This window comes from Pezoporus flaviventris, unplaced genomic scaffold (genome assembly GCF_033815535.1).
Source record: "Pezoporus flaviventris isolate CSIRO_AGI_PZ_B2104156 unplaced genomic scaffold, CSIRO_AGI_Pfla_v1 ptg000013l, whole genome shotgun sequence".
Classification (NCBI taxonomy): domain Eukaryota; kingdom Metazoa; phylum Chordata; class Aves; order Psittaciformes; family Psittacidae; genus Pezoporus; species Pezoporus flaviventris.
In genome coordinates, this window is record NW_026892561.1 from 24,437,577 (window position 1) to 24,462,095 (window position 24,519).

At 42.1% G+C, this 24,519-nt stretch overlaps 1 protein-coding gene across 3 annotated transcripts in view; it reads left to right on the plus strand.

Moving 5' to 3' along the window:
• The window catches only part of DIS3L2 (DIS3 like 3'-5' exoribonuclease 2), a 197,599-nt gene that overhangs the window by 5,651 nt on the left and 167,429 nt on the right, over positions 1 to 24,519 (plus strand). For 2 of the 3 annotated variants that reach the window (XM_061452258.1, XM_061452259.1), the window contains 3 exons: positions 14,403 to 14,561; positions 14,863 to 15,005; positions 20,770 to 20,823. In XM_061452258.1, the coding sequence (XP_061308242.1) occupies positions 14,403 to 14,561; positions 14,863 to 15,005; positions 20,770 to 20,823 (356 nt within the window). The remainder of the gene's footprint in view (positions 1 to 14,402; positions 14,562 to 14,862; positions 15,006 to 20,769; positions 20,824 to 24,519) is intronic. The other variant, XM_061452261.1, reaches the window with a different exon arrangement.

The following is a 24,519-nucleotide window of genomic DNA, read 5'->3' on the forward strand; positions in this document are numbered from 1 at the left end:
TAAGAAGCATTCTGTTCATAAGAAGCACTGAAGATTGCCTTTGTCATTCTGTACTGTAAGGTCCCAAGATGAGGCTTGGGTGATAGGAGTAGTTCCATAGCAGATAATTAGGAGACTGGAGACTGACCATGGCAATCTCTTCTGCTGTTCCATATAGTAACTGCTTTTCCTAAGCAGTGGGAAACTTTGCAGGGAAGAGAGTTGAATTTGAGAAAAACTCTTGTTGTCCCTTGTCTGAAACATGTGACATAGTCATGAAAGTGCATGTTGGATTCAGTCTACGGTATCAGCACTGCTGGATTTGTGAAGATGAAGCTGCATATAGACTCATTCCACAGATTGTTTTTCCTTCTTGTGCAGCTATAATGTCTGTCATAAAGCCTCCTGTTCGGAAGTTTCTTCTCAAACAAATCTCAATAAAACAGAAAATAATTCTAAAATGCCACTTTAAATTGTGATGCTTATAGTTTTTCATTTAATACAATTTTCCTGCTGGCATTTTCCCCTAAATCTCCAATCCTCTCAGTTCTTTGGGTGCTAAAATTTGGTTAAATTTAGTTAACAGCCTCTCATGAAGTCCCTGGGTTATTTTATGGGTTTGATCAAAGACTGTAAGGGTTTTTCCACTTAAATCCGGAGTTAGTAATCAAAATCTCTTTTCAGACTTGACTGAAGTTTCTGTAATAAAAGGGCTTAAACCCCCTTTTCCTTGGGGCAGAAGTACTGACTCTTTCTGTGGCATCTGTCAGTCAGATGTCTACATACTAGTAGTTGAGATTTGCATGGCTGCCAAGTGGAACTTCAATATCTGTTATGCCTTGCTTTATCAGTAAGTAGTTTAGACCAAGCCGTGTGTTTTATTTGGAACAGCAAGGTTTCAGTTGCATTTTTGAGTACATGCACTTCATAGCCTGTTTTTGAGGGAGTGTTGCTGTTTGACAGCACATTCTTGAGTCTGCTGGAAAGCCTTAAAACCAGACATCTGCAGAAGAAAACTGTCCTCCAAACAGTTCTGCACGTGGAGTACAGCACAGTCTTGGGAACACCATCTCCCAGACATACTTGATTTCAGAAGATCTTTGGAGCTAGAGTACCTGGGAGTGAGAGGTGGTCTTATTGATGCTGAATACTTGGGTGGAGCAGAATGCTCTTGAAGGCTGGTTGCTTTGAAACAGGTTCAGATTTGTGCGGGGCTGGTTACATGATCTGTGTATCTGCAGACACCTTCCTTGGGAAGAACACCACCACCAGCTTTGCTAGGTAGCATCCAGAGGCTCCTCTTACTAAAAGCTTCATGGATTTATGGTGTATTGGAGATATCTTGCCCATCAGTCAGGGTCAGCATGCCCCCTGAGTGGAAACAGGCAATTCCTGGGTAACAACATACCTTTTCTGAAATGGCGTAAGATTTCCACGGCCCTTTCTGATTTATCATCTGTCTGACACTTGGCATTTATTTGCCCAGCCTGTGGTACTTAACCGACTTGGGCAGCTTTCCATGGAGAAGTGTCACTGGCAAGCAGGCTGGTGTTTAGCATCATAGCTTTAAAAACAATTGTTGCTGTTGGATGGTGGTGTTGTGCTTGTAGCTGCAACACTGTCATTTAAAAGGTTCAGCATAGGCAAAGTAACTATCCTGGAATGGCTTGCTTTCGTGTTTAATGAGCACAGCTGGTCAAGATGGCAACAACTTAGGGGTTTTTGTTTTTCTATAGTACACTGCACTAAATTTTGTATTTGTCGTTTCTCTGGGGAGCTTTGGAAGAACCACCACAGCTTCTGCTTTTCTATAAGGCAAATGTAAGATAATTCTTACATTTAGCAGTGTAAAGTAATTCAATTTAAGATAATTCTTCTTTTTAGCGGTGAGTCTTCCACTTCTTGTCGGGTGAAATTCAGTACTTAAGAATGCTGTTATCTCCCTATTTGGCACCATTAAGTATAAGCCGCAGAAGTAAAGGCCACAGAATCAGCTCAACAAATGGAGAATGTGGTTGCTGTGGAAATCTTTAAAATGTAGCTGATCCTGCCAGGTCCAATGTAGCGTTCCTTAGATGACATTAATCATAGTAATAAGATATGGGAGAGGAGGGAAAACTGGATTTACTGTATGGCCCTATCTAAGAAACACATAAAAAATAGAATGCTTTTTTTTCTTTTAATGGTTTAGCAACGTCATCGCAAACATAAATTTCTCTCTTGCTTCTGATAGCAAAAAAAATGTTGCATTCCTTATTCTTGTGCAACTAATGTTTTTGGCTAACATCAGCTATAGTATGTGAGTTAATATCTGAGGTATCCTCTCTTGGGGAGATGAGATCCTGTCCTTGCAGGGACTGTTTTTGTGTGTGATCTAATAACTGTCTTCCATGCCCTTTACCAGAGTCCTGAGCACACCATGCTGCGGTGGGACTGAGTTCTGCGTCAGGAGCCCTTGCATTTGGCAGCAAACATTTCATCTCTGTGAAGGAGCTTTATTCACTTACTAGTGCTCATGTGAAAATGTTAATCCGTGGGAACACATGTTGCTGTTAATATGCTATTTATTTATTTTTTAAACTATGTCTTTTCTCTTTAGCCACCATTATGTAGCTCAGATAACTATGCCTGCCAGTGTGGTGTTGGTCCTAGGAATATAATATCCTAAAGAACGGAATTGATTTAATTAGCTTTTAACCTTCTCTTTAATGTAACTTGTCATCAGTTTATGCAACAAAGGTCCTGTTGAGACCCCTCAGTTTCTTACGAGATAAGGAGTTTGATAATAAAGGTGTGAGTATGGATGCTAGTCTGTTAGTATAATAAAATCACAGCGTATGTGTAATGGTGTAAAAGCTGTTTAGCCAAACTAATTAAATGCAGCAATAAATTGAGACTTGTTACTGACAGATGTCTGTTTCTTGCAGTGTCATGTTCTGACTCTGCTGTTTAATACTTCTGTCAATCATCAGGAAGAAAACATACGAGTAGGATTGAAAGTTTTTTTTAGTAACTTGGAGACTGCAGGGAGTATTGAATAATGGAGACAGTTGCTGGCAGCCATCTGGATCGCTTGGTGGACAGGGAGCAGGCAAAACAAAATCCATTAGTGGGCCAGCATAGAGCCATGCTAGCAGTGAAGAGGAGACCAATGTGGGAAGCATCAGCTTGGAAAAAAGTTTTGCATTTTTGATGGATTAATTAACTGAACATCCCCTTCTTGTGCAATGTAGCCAAAAGGGTAAAATGTGTGAGCATGGAAACTGGAAGATGGAGTATGGACTGCATGTGTCTTTGTCATGGCAGCAGCGCTTATGGAGTGTTGTATCCTGTGGTGATGCCCTCTGTTTGGAGTGGATAGTGATAAATTGGTGAATACTTAGAAGATAGCCACAAGAAAGATGAAAACACTGGGTTCACAGAGAATGATTTGAGGAGCTCTCCGTTACTTATCCAAGAGATGCTTGGGGGGGGGGGGGGGGGGGAGAGAGCTTTCAGTAAATTGCCTCCATGGGGAACAGATGTTCAATAACAGGCTACTCAGTTGAACAGATTATGGTATAGTGCATTTGAGGCTAAACAAATCTAGGCTTGAAATACAGAACAATTTAGTAATGAGGGTGAATGACCATTGGAACAGTTTTACTAAGGCTTGTGGTGCGTGGTTTGTCACTGACACATTTAAAAGCCCTTATAACAAATTCTACCCTTGGAATATGCTGTACTTCCAACAGGATTTGATTTGTAAAAGCCTTCAGTCTTCTGCAATCCACAAGGTCAGGCAGCCCACACACCCTAATCAGGTCTGGTCTGTTGTTCACATAATCTCTGAAGTGTCTCCTTTGCCATGGATAGGTAGGCAGGACAGGCACTTTGCAGCTAGCTTCAGTGGCTAGTGGGGATTTCTCTCCAGGCTGTGACTGCTGCAGGGCTTTCACCGCTGCCTTGCTTTCCAGCCTGTGCTTCTGCCTCTCTTGTCCTATGGAGAGCACACCAACACTCCTGGAGTGCTTGTGTCCATCTCTTGCCTTCCCACCTCAAGCCCCTTGCTAGCTAGTGCCATGAAGTGGTATGGGCTGCATGTCCCTAACTCCCTCTTGTGGGGAAATCCAACCTATGGAGAATTGAAACTTGGCTGGGGCAGGATGGAAAACAAAATGTTGGGATCTATTGCATAAAATAAACTTTTCTGCGACAAAAATAAAAATTTCCAGGGTGCTGAAGGAAAATGTCAGCACTAGCAGCTGCAGCTCACAGATGTATGGTGTAAGTTGTGCCTTGGAGAATATTTCAGGAGCTCTACAGATACAAGCCTGCAGCAATAATGTGTTTTTGTTCAATTTGTATGTTTTTAGGCATTTTTCCTCCACAGTACTAAGGGTTGTGAGTGAAGTACCTGCTACACTGAATAGGCAGTATGGGAAATGGTTTATGAGCAAGTTGTCTTATTCTGCAGCACATGGGGTAACCTCAGGATATGTATGAATCTGAAAGCAGTTCTTTCATTTCTTCAGCTATTAATGTCTTCGGTACATTAGCACCTCCTGTCAGGTATTTTGCCTTTCAAAGCCTCTTGAGTTTGTCTGATCTTTGAGCAGCTTACTTACCTCGAACTACTGAAGCCCAGAGAAATCAGAGAGAACTTCCCCAGTATTATGTTTTTAAGGTGTTTTTCTTGAAGTCTTGAAGAAGCCTTTCCACAGCGTAGTTACTGGATAAAACAAAAAGCAAAGGGTATCGTGGAGGGTGCTTTGGGATGATGTTAAGGACGAGAGGGCAGTGGAAGCAGCCCTGACCCACATCCCCAGGCAGGAGTGGAAGCCTGGAGGGGTGCAGTCACCAGGCGGAGTAGGTAGTTAGGAGGTCATGAGCAGGGTGGAGCAGGTTCACGGAGAGTCCTGAAAACCAGAAGAGCTGTATCCCCTCCCTGACAGCACCACTGTGCTGCTGCAAGCAGCTGGAGCACAGTAACTATTTTGATAAACTTTTAGTCTATTGCTACTAAATGAGTTTCATCACCAGCCCTTGGTTCGGAGCTTGGAATGGTATCTTTGGCGTTTGCACTCATGTAATATTCCTACAACACAAACCCTGCTGAGGAATTGAATAAAACTGCAATTACTGTGAATTACTGAAGTCAAAACCATGTAAGCATGAGGATGCTTGGAAGTGTTTTTGAAGAGGAAGCATAGTGTCATGGGCACATGATCTTGGTGGTTGGGAGCAGTTTCCACAGCATTGTTTTCTGCAGCAGAAAGAATCCATTATGCATTTTTCTTCATTTCAGTTTTTCAAAGCATAGTCCCTTTCAGAAAGCCGAAGTCAGCAAAACCTTTTCATTTTCCCTAGTTCCATACTGAAATCTAGGGGCATGCAGGAATTATTTAAATAATTATGTTCAGCTTAAAGGAAAAGAGCAATGGCAACATGTGTTTCCCACTTAATTTTCATGGGTCTGGAAATGAAGTCTCTACTCCTGAGACTTCCCTGAGTATCCATGGACATGCCACTTTTTTTGCTGCCTCCATCCCTAAAGTAGGAATGTTTCTTCCTCAGTGGCTTGTAAGAATACTGAAGGTCTGAATCTTTTATAATCAGCTTCAGTGGTATGGTCACCTCCAAAAGCAGCTCATGGCCCTATGAACTCATGCATAAACCATGAGAGCCTGTATTTCCCCATCTGGGAGTCACCACTGGCAGGGCAGGCTGTCTTCCCACAGCCAGCTTGTTCCCCATTGATGCAAGGATTCTCTGTGTGCTTTTTTTTTCTTTTCTTGGACATTCAACTCTCTGTGCAGATTTTGGCAGACTTTCTGCCAAAAATATTTAGAGAATCACTGTCTTCAAGGAGGCAGGGTGAGAGAGCTACGGTTTTGTTCCTGGGTGCACAAGTGGCTCACAGCTGGACTGTGTCCTGATGCACAAACATGGCTCTGCTGGTAGATGAACTGCTGGCTGGCACAGACAGAGCGGTGTTAAGTTGAACAGGGTTGTTGGTAACTGGTTGGGCTGTTGCTGGAAGGACTGGTTGCTTGGAATCACTCCTGAAATCCCATTTAAGAACTGTGTGGACAGGCCTTCACTTTTAAGGTCTGTCTCCTTATCTTACATTGATTTGTCTTGATGGTGGAAAGTTACAGCTCAGATTTACACTGAGGCTGGGCATTGGTGGCCCATGAAATGGGTCAATTAGTGGAGACTGGTGGGCATGGGAGCTAGTTCTGGCAGCTGGATTGCAATACATCATCCACTCACTTCAAGACATTTGCATGGAATTTACCTTTTGGCTGAGTCCTTGCATGTAAATGTAGGTGTGCATTGTTTCTCTGCTTTGAATAACTGTTTAATTAACTTTAAACTTAATTACACAGTCTACCATTGCCTAAATCCCCACAGTGCTGTCATATCACTATCCTTTTTCACTTCCGCCAAGACATTCCCTTTTAAATTCCCTTTGACCTACTTTTAAATCCTGAAGATTCAAATCATTCACATCCTTGGTTGTTTTTGGGAAGGACCTACAGCAACATTGTAGGAACTCCCTTTGTCTCTGTGGTCAGGCTTGGACTAAGCACAGGAGTGTGCTGCAGAACCTCCAGTTTGGTTTACATTTCATCAGAGAAGGATCCCTTTTTTGATAGCTTGTGATAAGGAGAATGTGCTGTCAGACTTTCTCTTAGACCATAGACTGAGCATCTGAAATGCTGCCTTCCAGGTTTATCTCCTGAAAGTCTCTGCTGCAGTGAAACCTCACTGAACTGATAACGTATCTCAAAAGTCTTGCCTTCCCACTCCTACATCTCTAATGAATTCTTTCCTATGACATCCTCATATCTCTCTATTGCTTTGTCTTTAATCTTGAGCCATCTACTTTATTTAACCTCTTTGCTTCAAGATACTGTAAAATGCATGGTGGTGGTTCTGTTCCAAGGCTATTGGAGAACTCTGAATTCATGTTGAGAGCAATGTTGAAGCATAGCTGTTCCTAGCACAGGCTGGAGCGGAGCTCGGCTCACAGGGAGTCTGGTGGATGGATTTTGGTCCGGTTTTGTATTATTTGGGTTCTAGCACAGAGTTTTGTTTGAGATATCTTCCAAGGAGTGTCTTTTTTCTTCGTGGTACAGAACTCTTTCCCTGAGCAGCTATACCAACAGCTGTCATTGTTTTTCCTTTTAAAACAAAATAGAACAAAAAACTATTTGACTGTTGCTGCTAGAGAGAGACATTTAATCTCTTAAATCTGCAAAATATTTTGCAAAACAGAAATATATAGTTACTTCTGGCCTGTCTGTGACCAGCATTTTTGTTGACATAACTTGCATTTGAGATCACTTCAGTGGTGTTTGTTGATTTTGCCTGTTGTTTTTGCCTGTGTGTGGTAATTTGATCCCAGATACTGTAGTAGTCATTTAAGTGCTTGGGATTTGTGACTAAGTAATTTATATAATATGGCATATATGAGATGTCACTGCTGCATTAGAAATTAAAAGCAATCTAACAAACATTTTTTGGCTCTTAAAATTTGAGAGGGAATTATTTTAGAGCCTTTAATCAGAAGAAAATATCATATAGCTTTTAAATGGCTATCTAAGCATATGAAAGGAGAAGACATGGGGATCCTAGCAAAACCACCCTGATGTTAATGCAGTTTGTACTGGCAAAGAATGCTTTTGCTAGTAGAGTTTATTTGACTTTGGAGAATGAAAGAACTAGTTGCCTGGTACAGCAGTGTTAAGACTAGGTCTGTGCCTGTCAAGAGCTATAAGGCAGAAACTGCATCCCCCCAAACTATCAAAGCTGGCAGAGTTATAGTTGCAAAAGTACCTGGGATGGGTTTTTCAGGGGCAATGTAGGATCTGCGATTTTTTGGGTCCCAGATACCTTTCCAAAACAAGGCAATTTCCATTGACTGAACACTTGTCTTGAGACTATTGCAAACTCTCTTACACATCAGCATCCGCAGTGGCTTGTAAAGTTATAGACAGGACTGCCTGGCAGGTTGTGGAAAGTATTCATTTGCCAGAAGACCAAATTTGATGTTTTCTAGAATTTGCTTTGCCAACTAGGCCAAGAGCCAGCTTGAACTTGTAGATCTGTGAGGTGATGCCTTGGGCTGCCACATGATTGGACTCTAATTCATTAAGTCTCTAGTAAGGATGAGCAGGAGCATGCCTTACTTAGCTTTCTTGCTGCGCTTAACCCAGTCTGACTTAAATGGGAGTGTTGGACTAAGCAGGGTCTAGTGTCTGAGTAGTTCTTGTTGCCTTTAGTTGGTGGATTCCTGCCTTTGGAGATAAGGTAGTGCTGGGTCACCATTCATTTAGTAGCTGCCATGCCTTCTAGCTCATGGGTGTATCCTTACAGTGATTCACTAAGTGCATAGGTAGGTTGTCTTGAAGAATTAAATGTCAGGGAACTACTTGGAAAGTCTGAAGGAAATTGCTTTAAGTCATTGAAATGTGTCAGCAATGAAATTAAACATTGTAGAAATATGGAAAAATATTTAGTAACCATGTGTTGTGAGTGTCTCATTAACTGATAACAAATAGAAGTTCTATTGCATGTTATCAGTTCTGGAGGTATGCTTCTCTTTCTTCTCACGTTTATGCTAACTGTAAAGCAGGGTTATTTGAAAGATTGCTTTGCATATCTAGATCATGATCTAATGCTGGGATTCAATGGAAAATCCTCTTTGCAATAGCAGAGTTAGCAGAGGTGTTGATGCCATCATAGTCTGATAAAGGTAAGTAGTAGATGAAAGTATTTTGTGTTGGAAAAGTTTGTAACAATATTGTTCTGTCCAGTGCTTTCAACATAATTCCTTTTTCATTTTTACACGTAGAAGGAGTCATTACATGTCATGGTAGCTGTCAGTGCGGAGTCCTAAACCTGTAGAGGTGTTACCTGCACAGTTGTGATGTTCTCGGAGTCCTGCACACCATGGGGAGCTGAGTTAAACATAAATAATGTACATAGTAACAAAACTAGACATTTAGTCAGAATTAAAAATGCTTAGTAACAAGGTAGGCGCCCTTTAACAGGAAAGGGGAAAGCTGTACCAAGATGTCTGTATCTTGGAATTCACTTAGATCTCTCAAGTAAAACTAGTTCTTGCTGGATCCTGGATGGGAGGTATCCAAGGAGTCATGGATGTGCTGATGAAAGTTCAGTGAGGAATACTTTCTTTCTGTGCTAGTAGTAATCAAATAGCTTGTCAGGTCTTAGAGGGCAGTTGGAAATGTTTTATTTTTGGTAAATAAAATTGAGGGTCTTGGTTCTTCCTTGTGTAAAGCAATATGCAAGTTTTAATGTAAAATTAAAGGCTTTCTGGCCTTGCTAACTTCATTTTTAGTTGAACATTTTAGTTGATTTAGTTGGCCATCTAGTTGATCAACTGACTAATAGATGTAAATTTAATTAAATGCAGTACTTCTCAAAACCTGAACTGTAGAGTGATTTTGTATAAAGTATGTCAAAATAAGATGATTTAAAACATCCAGCCTCCTCTCTTACTGTAAGCCAGATCAATTATTGTGGGAAACTGCCTGCCTCCATTATTTTTTTTTCCCTCAAAATAAGAAAAGATTAATAGGTACTTAGGTTTAAAGATCACAATGTGCCATTGCATGATGTCACTGTTGTTGTGACAGTAATGAAGTGTGATGGCTTGGATTCTAGATGGAGTTCCAGTGCTGTCCCTTCAGCGGAGCTCAGCCAGCTGCTGCTGCCTCCATGTTGGTTGCTGGACTTTCTGGGTTGGAGCCTCCAGCTCTATCCTTTCTATTCCTTTTCCTGGCGCCCATGTTGAGAAAAAAAGGAGGTGCTGATTGTGGACTGTTCTGAAAGCCCACAAATACTACCTACTTTTCATTTCTCTCTAGCTGTGGAGGTGGGAGTTGTGTGTTTCTGCTTCCCACAAGTGCTTTCCCTTAGCTAATTTGAAGGGATTCCCTGCTCTGTGTGTGGAATTGCTGGTGCTGTTTGAGTGTCTCTTTGCCTGATACAATGTTGGGATTGTTTAAACCCACGTCTCCCTCCAGGGGACTTCAAGTAATGAGCAATCACCCTTCCTCAAATTGTTACTTCTGTATTATTTTCCATGGGAAATGGCAGAACATCTAGGAGTCCCAGACAAGTGATGGCTGCATCCGTGGAGGTCATCTCTACATCAACTTCCAATACCTAAAGGGGCTGACAAGAAATCTGGAGAGGGACTTTTTACAAGATCCTGTAGGGATAGGACAAGGGGGAATGGCATTGAACTGAAAGAAGGTACATTTAGATTAGATATCAGGAAGTTCTTCCCTTTGAGGGTGGTGAGACACTGGAGCAGGTTGCCCAGTGAAGCTGTGGCTGCCCCATCCCTGGGAGTGTTCAAGGCCAGGTTGGACAGGGCTTTGAGCAGCCTGGTCTAGTGGAAGGTGTCCCTGCCTGTGTTGGGGGGGTTGGAACTGTGGGATCTTTAAGGTCCCTTCCAACCCAAACCATTCTATGGTTCTATGATCTGTGCCGCCAGATAAATGTACCCAAACAAGTTCGTTTGCTGTGTGTTGTGAATACTTATGTGAATTGCTCTGCATTCAAGCTTGGGTGGTTCTGCATATGCACATGTGCTTGGTGGATTGTGGTTGCTTCAGGCCCCTTCTTAAGATGCATCAGCCACCCTCAGCTCTCTGTCACTGCACTTTAGTCTTCCTTCTGTTGAAGTTATTTTTATTTTTTTATTATATTAATTTACTTAATGTATTTGATTATTTTAGTGCTTAGAATGTACTTTGTGCTTCTTTTTACCCTAAGAGATTTTGTTGTATCTTACAAATAGCATGACTGTAACACCACAAGAAAAGTAAGACTTCTGACATACCTGTTGCTGGAAGAGAGTTTAACTAAGTTTGTGATAGCAGTTATTTCAGAAAGGATAGTTTGAATAGATCCTATGTTGTCTTATAGAGTTGTGGAGTAGTCAAGTTACAGTTTGCTTTTTGGAATGATGTCTGTTTTATCCAGTAGAATATTAATGCTGGGCAGCAGACAGGAGGAAAGCCCATCATGAGAACTATTTCTATACATATTTCTAACTTCCAGTTTTAAGAGACAGGTGCATTACAGAAGCAAATACTGAATCTAGTTGAAACAGATGGCAACCTTTAGTTAGCTATTTTTCTTTTAAAAGGAGAAATACAAGAAATTACAGTCATGCAGAACTTGATGTGTTCCAGTTGAATGCTAATTGTGACAGTTGTCTGTGGCTTTGTAACAGGGGCGGTTTTGTTTAGCCATAAATGCCATGGCCAATGGGGTCAAATACTTATCCAAAGTGGCTGTGTGTAAACTGGCTTGAAAGCCAGCTATGTCGAAGCAGAGTTTGTTCATTTGAGTCGTTTTTTTCTTTGACTTTGTCTGAGTCTGAGCGGATGAAAAACCCCACCGAAGAGCAAGCCAAAGGCTTAAGTGTTGGAAATGAGCACGTGCCTCTCTGCGTGTCTACCTTTCGGCATGGAAAGGTGCTTCTCCACCCCTTGCTGTTACTGTGCATTATTTTTGGCAGTAGTGGCCCCAAAGTTTCTGAACTGATGGCCATGGCAAGTGCTGGGGCAGCTCTGCTCTGCAGTGCCTAATTCTGGCTCTCACCTCACTTCCCTCACTAAATTTTTTTTTTTTCTTTTCTGCATTTTAGTTTTCTGCATTTTAGCTTTTTTTTTTTCCCTAGGTCCTTCTTAGTTATATGTTGATTTAGCTTCCTTTTTATCCTAAGTTCTTTAATTCATACTAGTATTTTCTGTGACTTGCTGTCATAGAAACGGGGGCTTTAGAAGACCTTACGAGCTCATGTAATCCATTTCACTACCTCAAGGAAAAAACGACTCTTTTTAGACCAACTCTGGCAGACATCAGTCTCACCTATTTTTAAGAACCTCCAGTGAAGCGGATTGCGTGACCTCTCTGAGTGATCAACCAAGTGCCTTGCATTTTTAATAATATTCCTAAGATCCTGACTGTTGCAGTTTAAGTCAGATTCCTTCACCAGAGTGTTTCTGAAAACTCTGACCAGAGCAAACTGTGTTGCCAGTTCAAAGCTATTCTGCTCATATCTCTCTAGACCTTCTACTTTTGGTGTCTGTTTTTGAACTTACTCTCTTGACTCTTGGGGCATTTGCAAATCAGTTAATTTTAGTTCCATCTTGTCATGTGGTCCCTGCAGGTAGTATTGGCTTGTTTGCATCGGCTGAACACTAAATGTGTGATTGCGCTCTTGACATGTTATAGTTACAACTTCCCTTGGACAGTCTCCTCCCTGAAAGCATGTGCAGACTATAAAAAGCCTGATCATATAGAAAGAGGCTGAACTACATTGCCCTTGTCATCACTGAACACAGAGACTGCCTCTTCATTTCAATGTCATGTGTGGAGACACTCCTTGTGGCCTTTAATCTCTTCCTCAGCTGGTCTGAACTGGCACCTTGACTTGTCCCTCTGCCTGTCCTGGTGTATCTTCTTCTGAATTTGGAGGATCTCTCCCTCCTCCTGTTCATTTGCCCGTTGTTATATACGGAAATTGCTTTTTGTATTTGGTGGGTAAAGTAGCAGTTTTCATAGAATCATAGAATTTGATTTGGGTGGGCAGGGAACATAAAAGGTCATTTAGTTCAAGCTCTCCCAGCGTGGGCAGGGACACCTTCCACTAGACTGTGTTGCTCAAAGCTCTGCCCAACCTGGCCTTGAACACTGCCAGGGATAGAGCATCCACAACTTCTCTGGGCAACCTGTTTCAGTGTCTCACCACTCTTACTGTGAAGAATTTCTTCCTAATATCTAAATGTACCTTCTTTCAGTTTAAAGCCATTCCTCCTTGTCCTGTCACTACACACCCTTGTAAAAAGTCCCTCTCCAGATTTCTTGTCAGTCCCTTTAGGTACTGAAAGGCTGCTCTGAGGTCTCCCTGAAGACCTGAACAACCCAGCTCTCTCAGCCTGTCTTCACAGGAGATCTGCTCCAGCCCTCTGAGCATTTTCACGGCCTCCTCTGGACTCACTCCAACAACTCCACATCCTCCTTATATTAGGGATCCAGAGCTGAATGCAGTACTCTAGGTGGGGTCTTTCAAGAGCAGAATAGAGGGGGGAAATCACCAATCTTGACTTGCTGGTCACCCTCCTTTTGATGCAACCTGGCATACAGTTGCCTTTCTGGGCTGTCAGTGCACGGTGTCAGCTAATGTTGAGCTTCTCATCAGCCACTATCCCCAAGTCCTTCTTAGGGGTGCTCTCAATCCATTTTCCACCCAGCCTGTATTTGTGCTTGGGATTGCCCAACCCAGGTGCAGGACCTCTCATTTGGCCTTGTTGGACTTCATGAAGTTCACATGGGCCCACCTCTCCAGCTTGTCAAGATCCTTCTGGATGGCATCCTTTCCCTCCAGTGTGTCAACCACACCACACCCACACATCTTTTTCTCTTGTTGTACCAAGTTTTTAAAGATCTCTTCTTATGTACAGCTTTTTAAACACTTTTTTTTTTTTCTCACTGCTTCTGTTTAATTCCGTGAAACAATTTGTGATTGTGTTTGTGAAGGATACCATATGTAAAAAACTTGCCTTGTAACTTGGATAGCCCCATCGCAAATAAGTTGGCATTACGCATTTTCTGACTTGCAGGTACAAGCTTGGACCCAGGGAGTGTAGCCAGGAGGGGCTGGAAGGCAAAGCAGTGATGACATGTTCAGTATCCAGGTGGAGGGCCAAGAGGGCAGCTGCACAGTGCTGGGTTGCATTCCAATGTGCTGATCCGTGGAACAGCGTTGGCATATGCTTTGGAAGCTGCTGCTTGCTCTCCTGGCTGTAGGGAAGGGGCTGGGGTGATGGCAGTAAAGGAAGGGGTGAGTCTTTGCAGAATATTTTTGTATGATCATGGCCTATTCTGAGGAGGAGAGACATTTGGAGCCTTGGCATGTCTTTGTGGTGTCTTTGTGTACTGTGCTGCCTCCGGTAGCGCAACAGTTAATTACTCCAGAGTGGATTGTTGAGAATTTTTTCTTCCTCTTGATTCCTGAACTAGTTAAGAAGTTATATTTTCTCACTACTTGGGGGCTTAATGGGGTGGAGGCTTTGGAAGCAGTTTAACAATTTCACATTTTATGTGCTCTAATGAATTTCCCAGGATTTTGGAAAGGTTGTATCCAACTTTAGGGCCATAATTTCCAGAGTTTTATTTATTCTGAAATAAGTTAGCAGTGGATTAAGAGGCACAAAAAGCCAACAGATTACAAATGAACTAATGAAGATATTGTTTCTTTTGGATAAAGAGCATGACTCACAGTTGTGACTTGCATTTATGTACTGCCAACCATGAGTTTCAATAGGATCAAGCTGTCAGTAGGGTTCCTCTTCCATCCCCTTCTATTTCAAACCTGTATTTGATTTCAGGTGCAGAAAGGCGAGGGTATTCAAGGACCAGAAACAACTCTGAATCTGCAAGAACCCCCCAGAACTTCGATAGGAAGAGGCAACTCTCTGAATCGCACACAGAAACAATGAAAACTTCAGACAGCAGAATAAATCCTAGACAACTAGGAACTCCCAGAGGTATTAAAGCAGAGTGTGTACAGGCTTCAGGAATAAGCTGCCCTGAAGCATGTGCTCGGCGCTATTAAAAGATGGGCTGGGATGAATGCTCTTAACTCTAAAATGAGCTGTAAAAGACTGTTGATTATTTGTAAAATATGATTATTCCAGGCTTTTTGGTACTCTGAAGTTTGGTGCCAGTATTTCTATGTAAACTGTTCTCAGAAGCTTAACTTTGAATACAAAGCCTCTGTACAGCTACTCTTAAGATACATAGGTGAGTTTGATGGGCAAGATAACATTTACGAATTTTTGTTTGCAGGAGGAACCTATGCTGCTGTCACAACTTCAGGTGATAGAAAGAGTCTAAATAAGCCCACCCGAGGGAGGAAGAAGAGTGTATTTGAAGCCTACATGTCAAAGGAAGATGTATCAGCAGGACTGAAAAGGGGAGAGCTAATTCAGGTGCCTGGAACATAAAATGTCCATTTCTTGTGATAAGTCTGTGAAAATCACAGGCAGTTGTTGGAAATCAGTGTCAGTTGTTTGCATGACAGGGAACTGATGTACCACTTGTAGATACTAAGGAAGATTTTTTTTTTTCTTTTTCAGAAGGTCCTAGAAGTGAAACAAAATTTTTATGTTAAGCTGAAGTGTAGTTGTTGTTTTTTTTTGTTGATTGCACTGTTTTTACAATTCTGTAAAGTTTCTGATGCACACTCATGATGAATTGCAGAGTTCTGGTTGAATGGTCTGCCAGTCATTGTTGTGGAGACACTTGGTTTTGCAAATGATGTCCACAAACACAGGAGGTGCTGGCAGCCTCTGTCTTTTTCAGTGTAAGTAAAAAATAAATGCCCTTAGCAAGAGACTTCCTGCTGAAATTCCTCATAAAGATGTTAGTTAGTCCTCAGCGATGAGGTGCAGACAACTCTGCTTCCCTCCTCTTCTTTTTTCAGTCTATCAACTCTTACCAGAAGTCTCCCTCCCAGAAAAAAAAAGAGGGAGAGTGATGGTGCAGGTAATGCTCTCGTCCCTGGAGTCTCAATGCTCTGATGCCTACTAGGGCATTGCAATAACTAGTTAGAAGTGTGATATAACTTGTTAAATTGGTATCAAATGGCCAGCCAAAGATACACAACACCCTTGATTTGCTTGTGTAATTTTCTTTGCACCCCACTAAGGCCATAGGGCTGATGCAGACACTGATGACAGTGTATGGTTTACTGAAGTAAGGCACAGATAGTAAATGGAACTGAAGAGCCCATCAAGATACAGAAAATCATTTGCATGTGTGCGTGCAGTTCTTTGCCTTAAACATCTAGCAATAAGCATGTTCTCATTTTACAGAGTCTAAAGATCAAAGATTGTGCTTCCATTTGGAGCAGCAAAACTGCAGCCATAATTAGGCAGCAATTATTCTCTGAATGTCTAGTAAAATGTGGGAGAGGGTCTGCCATATGTGTGGGTAGCTGGATCTCGGAAAGGGTTTTGCATAGAGGCAGGCAGGGCTGAGGTTCACTGAGGAGCAGGAGAAGAGCTAGAGCCACTGTTGGTACAGTCCTCAACACGGCATAGTGTTCTTCAGGACACACCTGGTGTCCCAATGAAATCAGACTGTTTGGGGAAAAAAGGCGCATGGAAGTCAGTGAGGTCATGACAGACACTCATGCTGGGGTATAGTTTACCCAAACACACCCTGGTGCATTATGTTGTAATGCCAGTGAAACATGATACTTTCATCAATACACTGACGTTGCAAATGGCATCACTTCACTTTTTGTCTGATTTCTTGTTATAATTGCATAGTAGTTCTTGTATAATAACACAATGGTGTCATTTCCAGAGGTATGATGAAGGTTTCACATGTAAGATTGCCTGATTCTTTCCTGAAGACCAATCTGATGAGCTCTTCATTTTCAGAAAAATTACTATGTGGCATATCCCTCCTGATGATCAGAGTGGTCCACTGGGCTACTCAGACCTTAGACCAGTGCCTTTTTAAAGACTGTCATAGACATCCACAGTTAGGAAGCAAATGGTGAGGGAAGAAATGTGAGCTTCAAGCTATGACTTCTCCCCATGGCTGCAGTGGCATATGGCAGCAACTTAAGTTTCTGATTTAAACTTCAGGAGTGTTTTTGGCCATGCAGCCTGATAGCATTAAGTGCCGTACGTGTAGACTGCCTGTGAGGTCGGGTGCAGCTGCAGATGAGGCACATCAGACTATGACTGCTACCTGAGAATCCCATTGAAATGCTAAGTCCCAGGGGACCTGTGATTGCATGCTCTCTGGCAAAAGAATCCTTAATTCTTGTAAATGTGTAGTGTCTACTTCAAGTTGTGTGTTGCATAACTGGGAGAGTCATACTCTTCCATACATATTTCTGAAGCTGTATCTATTTTCTTTTCATCCACTTCCACATCTTGGGAACAGTTGAGGCTGTAAAAGCTGGGTATAATCACTTTAGGCTGAGTGTCAGATCATGAGAATCCTGGCTCAGCATCTTTCATCTTCAGCTCATTCATCCTTATGATCTCATCAAGACCATTCATAATTGCAGTCTCAGCCAGCATAGGTGAGATCCTGAAAGCAACTTCAGTGAAGAAACAAATACTCAGTGCCGTTCTGTGCAACGGCAAGAGACATAGTGAACAAATACCTATTGTTTTAATACCCAAAAGCAGTGCATTGGTCTGGCATGGTAAACTGCAAAAATGCTCCACAAGATCCTATGGAAGAGAAAGACAAACCTGTTGGTCTGAATCTGGTGGTCCTGAGCAAAGTTGAGTGCTAGTGAGACAGCAGCATGACCCTGAGCAGGGACTGTCCCCTGGAGCATCCTGGAAACAGTGGATCTGCATATATTTGTGTGAGAACTTGAGAGATTTCCTGGAGGGAAAAGACCCTACCATGAACTCTGAGGATGTTGCAGGACACTGGCAATGCAGCTACTCAGCTAAATGCTCCTGAAAGCCCAACCTGTGGAAAAACTACTGGCAGATGTACAGGTCACTCAGATAAAACATGAGTACCATGAAGATTAAGTAGTTCTAGGTCAGGAAGAACAACAGTCTTATCTTTATGTGTGCTGACGTCTGTCAGTAATAACAGTCTTAATAGCTTCTGGTACTGTATCTGACATAACTCAACTTTTGATAAGTAACACGGAGAATTGTGCCCTGCAGGATTCCTGAATTCATTTAATTATGTGACGTGTGTGGAAGTGTCCTTCTGAAAGAAAGGGGATCTGAGATTAGGTCCTTAACAGTGCATAGACTTCCAACTTCCCTGCCTGTAAAACTCTGCGCTGAGTGAACACTAAGCATTATCACGTTGGATGGAGTCGCATTGGACAGTCTGAAGGCAAACAAGATTGAATAACTTTTGCATAGCTACGGAAATGTTGGCTACACACAACAGATTTAGTCAGGTTATGTAGTAAGGAGCATTGACCCAAAGGACCATAATCATCCTGAGAAGCACCAGCCAGAAACTCATGTCTGCTCCACGCCTCCAGTGTCTCACAGACCCTCCCTGCAGGGCTGCTGGGGTCAGGTGGAGCAAGAGTGAGCAGCTTACAGAGGTGCAGAGCCTGCTCTGCTGTTAAGAGGGTGTTTTTCCTTGTAAAGCTGTTCTTTTGTGGGTGTGAAGGCTGGGGTTTCCCTCATTTTCATGGATTGTTTTGTCAAAGGTGACCTTGGTAGCAAGCAGGTTTTTGAACCCTGGCCCTTTTTGTTGTTTTGTCATATCAAAAAATCTAGTCAAATGTGTTGTGATAGCTGTTACACACTACTGCTTGGTTTGAGGTGCTTGAAGTTTAGTCTGAGTATTGCCTGCCCTGGTTCTAGCAGAGCAACTTGAGAAATCATGGCCCTTTTTTACCTCGCTGTGGAAGCTCAAGAAGGTTAGAAACTGTTTCGCAGGTGTGTGGGAAGCTGACTTGAGTCATCAGAAAATGTTTTAGAAACCTTCCTGCAAACCTTTCTCTTCCCTTTCAAAACAAAAGCCCTACTGACATAAAACCACTGATAAATATAGCAGCTATTATTTGCAAGCTATTGTAAAATAATACAATATCAGTGTGACATCATGAGACTCTGCAGCCAGATCCTCACCCCCTAATACACATATGAGAACAGTTGTTCATTGCAGATGGGGTGAGTGACTGGTTCCAGATATGATATCACAGCGTGAAATGTACAACATTGTAAATAGGATTTTCATAGGCACAGATAATAGGGCCCATCTGCTTTCTAAGATATTTTTTGGGAGTTCCTTGCTTAAAGGAAAGAGCAGAAGTATTTTAATGCTACTTGACGTAAGAATTCTAATCTGATCATAATTAGGTAGTGCATATAAAATGTAGAGAAACTCGCTGCATAGTAAACTTGGTAACACTTTGCTTCTCTGTGTATTTGCTGGAGCTGGGCATCCATGTGTGTGTAGCCACTCTGGCGCCTTCTGGGCTATGGACACAAAACCTGATTTTTCATGCACATAATGGATATTTGCACCTGGCTGATTGACAGCTGCCCCAAACTATTTGAGGGAATTCTGCAGAGTAACACAGGATATCCACTCATGTGCTTTGAAATGGTGGGTAGATGCTGGTATGGGAGTTGTTTGACTTGCTGTCAAGCAGGACAACTGTCCCTTTTCAGTTTTTCCTTTCCATAGCATCTTCCTTTACTAACAGCATGTTGTTTTGATGGCTGAATCTGGGATATAAGAGGAAAAGAAAGACCACTGAAATTTTGCCATCAATGGGTACCAGTGTTAATAGAGGTTGATGACGGCGAGTTAGCTCTCACTTTGCCTAAGCATAAAATATCCCCAGGGTTGCTCCCAGTGGGTTATCTTTGTTTTTGTGCTGTTGTCCTGAATTGTGCCTGCCATGTAGCTGGTTAATGCTAGCTACATAAGGCACGAAATAAGACATCACAGCAAAGTATTCAAATAGTGCCTAAAGAATATACAATAAATGGTGCTGGTATTTCCAAACTTAATCAAATAAAAACAATGGAAAACCTTCATAAATCTGCAAATTTCTAGAGGCGGCAAAACTTTCACGTGTAATCAGCTTTATTTTCCTGTCATCTTGAGTGCTTCCCAGAATACATAAAAAAATTAAATGCTGCAGTAAATTTTTAAGGAAGCAATTCCTGTGAGGGGTTCCCGTGATTGCTTAACACAGAAGTACAAACAGATGGAATCTGTTCATGTAACAAATTGGCTAACATTATTTCAAATACACAAGTGGAGAAAGTTTTGAAGCCTCAGCCCAAAACAGAAGCCTGTCTGAAGGCAGATACCTACTTGTATTTCTGTAAGAATCCACCTCTGTCAGTTACAGCTACAGTCCAGCTACAGTCACTTGGATCACAATTCCCAGGACCTTCTTGGGATGGGGTGGGGGTGGCACTGGTGTGTAGCCTGTGAGTCCTTGGTTGGCTCCTCCTTTCTCTTGGATGGACCTGAGCCCAAGCTGCAAAACTGGTTGGTTTACTTTGGAGGGGTGATACGAATTTGTGGCAGATGACTTGAGCGTTGAGTTGGCAGATAACAAGGCAGAAATAGACCGTGGAGTTTCAAATGTATTTAAAATAGTTTAACTTTAAACATGTTTAAGCAGAATTTAATCCTATAGACTTTAAATGTTTGGCTTTGGAAAAGCCTTTTGATTCTTCTTTAGAAATGTTCTTTATCACAGAATTACTGCTACTGTCTGTTTACAGGAGCAGCCTAAGCAGCCAGAGCCCCATAAGGCTGATAGCAGCTGCCATGCAAGCTCACCAGGCCAGCTTTTCCTCTTTCCTCCTGTCCTCCAGAATAAGCAAAACCACCATTCTGCTTTTCCAAAACAGAGAAAAACCAAGTGTTTCTGTTTTCTGTTTAATGAAGTTGATGGATGCTCAGCAGAAAACGTATGAAGAGAGCAGGAGGGCTTGGATCCTCAGTTCACCCAGTAGCAGCAACAGCTAGTGATTCAACATCTCTTCAATGACGAACTTCAGTAGATCAGCTTAAGCCTATCATGAAACTGCCTTTTGACTTGAAATTATTCGGATGCTAAGTTGTCAAGTCTTGAGATGTATAATGGAAATTTAGATGTTTCTCTCATGTTTCACAGTAGATATATTACTCACAGCTCTCTAATTTAAGTGATGTTATGTAAAATTAATAAGATTCAGGCATAATCTTTCTCCTTCTTCTCTTTTTTTTAAGGGACCCTTGAGAATAAATCCTAAGAAGTACCATGAAGCCTTCATTCCATCTCCAGTAAGTGTAATTTTATAATGCTTTAAAGTTCATAAGGAAAGGTGCATTAGGATAAGAGTTATGCTGTGCACAAGAGGTCACTCAGAGGTGAATGAGTTGGAGTAAATGAACATGATCTGGATTTTCTTTTAAATCAGATATTCCCAAAAAAATCCAGCTTTTTCATACCCCACAGAACTACTTACTTAGCTTGTGCTGAAATTTGGGATACTGCTGGGTTCCATAGAAGCCAGCTGAAGTCAGGTTTGAGGACCACCAGATAGTGTAATTGGAAACCCTTGGTTTATAGCTGCAGAGGTTTTATAGATTTTCCACTGATTTAGGTTAATCTTCCCTAAACAAATATGCTCTCCATTTTCGACCTGCTGCATGAGCTAATTTGAAAAGTCATTCCAGAAATAATACGCATGACTCCTTTTCATGTGCCCGCTTTTGCGCAGATTCTATCTCTGTTGGCTTGTGATATACTTCTGTCACAAGGAACTGGCTTGTACCTCTTCTTTCCTTATTTTCACAGAAAAGAAGGGCTCTTGCAATTTCAGGGACTTTCAGTAGGGAAGGTGACCTCGCAGCTGGCACAGCCAGGGCTTTTTATCTGGAACTGACTTGGTCAAAATGTTGCCATCAGCAAGAGAGAGTTTCATACTGAAATGTTTTGCTGGTGTGGGGGAGAGAAGGCAGAGCTTGCCCTCAAACAGTGAAATGCTGACTCGGTTGTTTCTGCTATTGACAGTGCTATTGTTTTGGGGCTTCGATTGAAAGGCTTGAAATTTATGGCATTGTCATTTCACGTTGTTGATTTGGGATGATGTTTTGGAGCACAGTTTGTTAGAGAAGGCTGGCATTACAGGAGTGAAGGAAGGTAGGGGATGCACGAAGTAGATTGACTAGAGAAAGAAGTACCGAGCAGCTCTCTGGTAGATCAGGAGACCAGCACTGTGTGTGAAAGGAACTTTGATCCTTCCTTCACAGGTGTCCTTGCAAGTGTGTAAGTGTAAGCTGTTAAACAGATTATCTGAAATTACAAAATGCAAGGTTAGATGAAAAATACAGCTACTCACATGAGTTGACTTGGATGTGAAGCTTTACCCCTAATCAGACCTAGTATCCATCTGTTGCCTTCTACAGTCAGTTGCTGTCTGTTCTGCATGCAGGAGCACACACATTAAGAAAGGTAAAGTGAGGCTGTTATCCCAGCTATCTTTCTACTTTTCTGCCCTTTGTGGAGCTGAATGCCAGAACCAGCTTTGTTTCTGATAACAAACAGAGTCAACACCTGGATGAGGATGACTGTGGCTGGTGGGGACACAGTCCTCACTTTAAGACATGTTTCAGGAAGCTTATCTTTCGTATAACAGTATTTGGCATAATGGAGGATTCACAGCCTGTCATGTTCTGCAGGATTTCCCATCTTTGCCAGGTGCTGCAAGAGTTGCAGCTGTGAAAAATCACCCTTTCTTTCCTGCTGTTGACTAGGGCACTATACCCATTTCTCTTCAGTTCTGACTTGGCTATAGCTTTATGGAGTTCAAATGCAACAGCTATTCACCTTCTAACATCAGAAATCCCAGAGTGTTTGTTGCTGCACATATGCTCTTTCTGCTTGTCTCATTGTTGCATGAAGAGTTTGAGGGGATGGCCCAGATCCTTTCTGTTGAGAGCTACCCAGAGAGTAGATCCAAGCATTTAAGTCTTCGCCACCCATCTTGTGTCTTCTCTGCACACAGTAGTGTGATTTGAAATCATGGCATTGTCAATGTGAAGAATGACACTGCTGAACACAAGTGATGGAGTGACTGTGGTGGTGCTGTGCTTGTGAAAGACACTTCCAGAGCAGATGAAAGCATTGCAGATCTCCCTCTTGTCAGAGAGGAATAGAGAGCACTGCCAGTGATACACACAGGTGGCCATGGAGCAGTAAGAGCCTGGTACTCCCTGGAGAGGGCTGCAGAAGTCTTGAAGCCTTTGTGGCCAATACAGTATATGCACCCCAGGGGCAGCTGAGACTTTTCAAGTGATTGTGTTCTGTTGTGATTCACTGCCATTTTAATTGTACTAGTAATCTAATGATCCTGATGACTGGAAAAAGGGAAATATAACCCCCATTTTCAAGAAGGGGAAAATGGATGACCTGGGGAATTACAGACCAGTCAGTCTCACCTCTGTGCCTGGCAAAATCTTGGACCAGATTCTCCTGGAAGGCATGCTAAGGCACATGAAAATCAACAAGGTGCTTGGTGACAGCCAGCATGGCTTCACTAAGGGGAAATCCTGCCTGACCAATTTGGTGGCCTTCTATGATGGGGCTACGGAACTGATGGCCAGGGGTAGAGCAGTTGATGTCATCTACCTGGGCTTGTGCAAAGCGTTTGACAACGTCCCACATGATATCATTGTCTCTAAATTGGAGAGACATCAGTCTGATAGGTGGACCACTCAGTGGATAAAGAGCTGGCTGGCTGGCCACATGCAAAGATTTATGGTCAATGGCTCAATGTCCAGCTGGAGACCAGTAGCAAGTGGTGTCCCTCAGGGATAGGTGTAAGGACCGGTCTTGTTCAACGTCTTCGTCGCTGACATGGACAGTGGGATTGAGTGCGCCCTCAGCAAGTTTGCCGATGACACCAAGCTGTGTGGTTCGGTTGATGCCCTGGAGGGCAGGAATGGCATCCAGAGGGACCTTGACGTACTTATATATGTATGTATAAGGGTGTACTGTTTGGGATGAGAATGATTGGCTGCAATTCAAGATAAGACTCTTGCAAAGAGTATGGAGGTGCAGGTTTAATTAGGTGGTATTGACACGTCATGCATCTTTATGGGGGAAGGGCTCTGCCTTGTATTTTCTTGGGCACACGAAGGAAGGAAAAAAGTGTAGAACAAAGTAATGATCATGAATGCCAGCCTGTGTCCTGCAGCACAGAGTAGCTACAGATACAGACAAAAAAAAAAAACAACCCCAAAACCCAAACAGGCATTTTTCTTAAAAAGTGGCTTTGAACTTTTCTTTTATGTGTGTGGTGGATTTAAGTAAAGAGCTGGGGCAGAAGGGAGAGGGTGGGGAGAAATGAGGAATAAGATCATGTGTAAAGCAACAAAAAAAAAAATTGGCTTTTTTAAAAGAACAATTTCCAATTTGAGTTATGTTGGTCCAAGAGGCTTTGCAATTTTTCTGCATCTTGTCATGGGAGGCAGTTTTCACACAGCTGTTGAGCTGCTGCTGCTTTTCTTTCTACGAGTAATCTGGTCTCTTGGAGGACAGCCTTAGTTTCACATCATGGCAGGGTTCTGCCGTTTTATTGTTTTGGTATCTAAGCAGAGTAAGATATTTGTGTGATACTAGGGTTGCATGTTTTCAGGTTATAAAAGAAATTTTTCTTGGAGACTGAGCATACTGGTAGTTCTGGTTGGATTTGCTCAAGCATATGAGACTCAGGAGTATTTGAGAAGTGACTGAAGACTTTAATTCTTGTGAGGTTTTTTTTTCTTTGAAAGACAATGAATTGCTAATCCAAATAAACTCTTTTTTTTTACCTCAAAACTATTCAAAGATAGCTCTTTCTAGAAAAACTATGCTGACTGTTCATTTCAATACTAAATAAATTGTTTGACACATCTATGTCACTATAAACATACACGTGGAACTTTTCATATACTGAATTATGGGGAAACAGTAATGAAAGCAGCAAGAGCGCT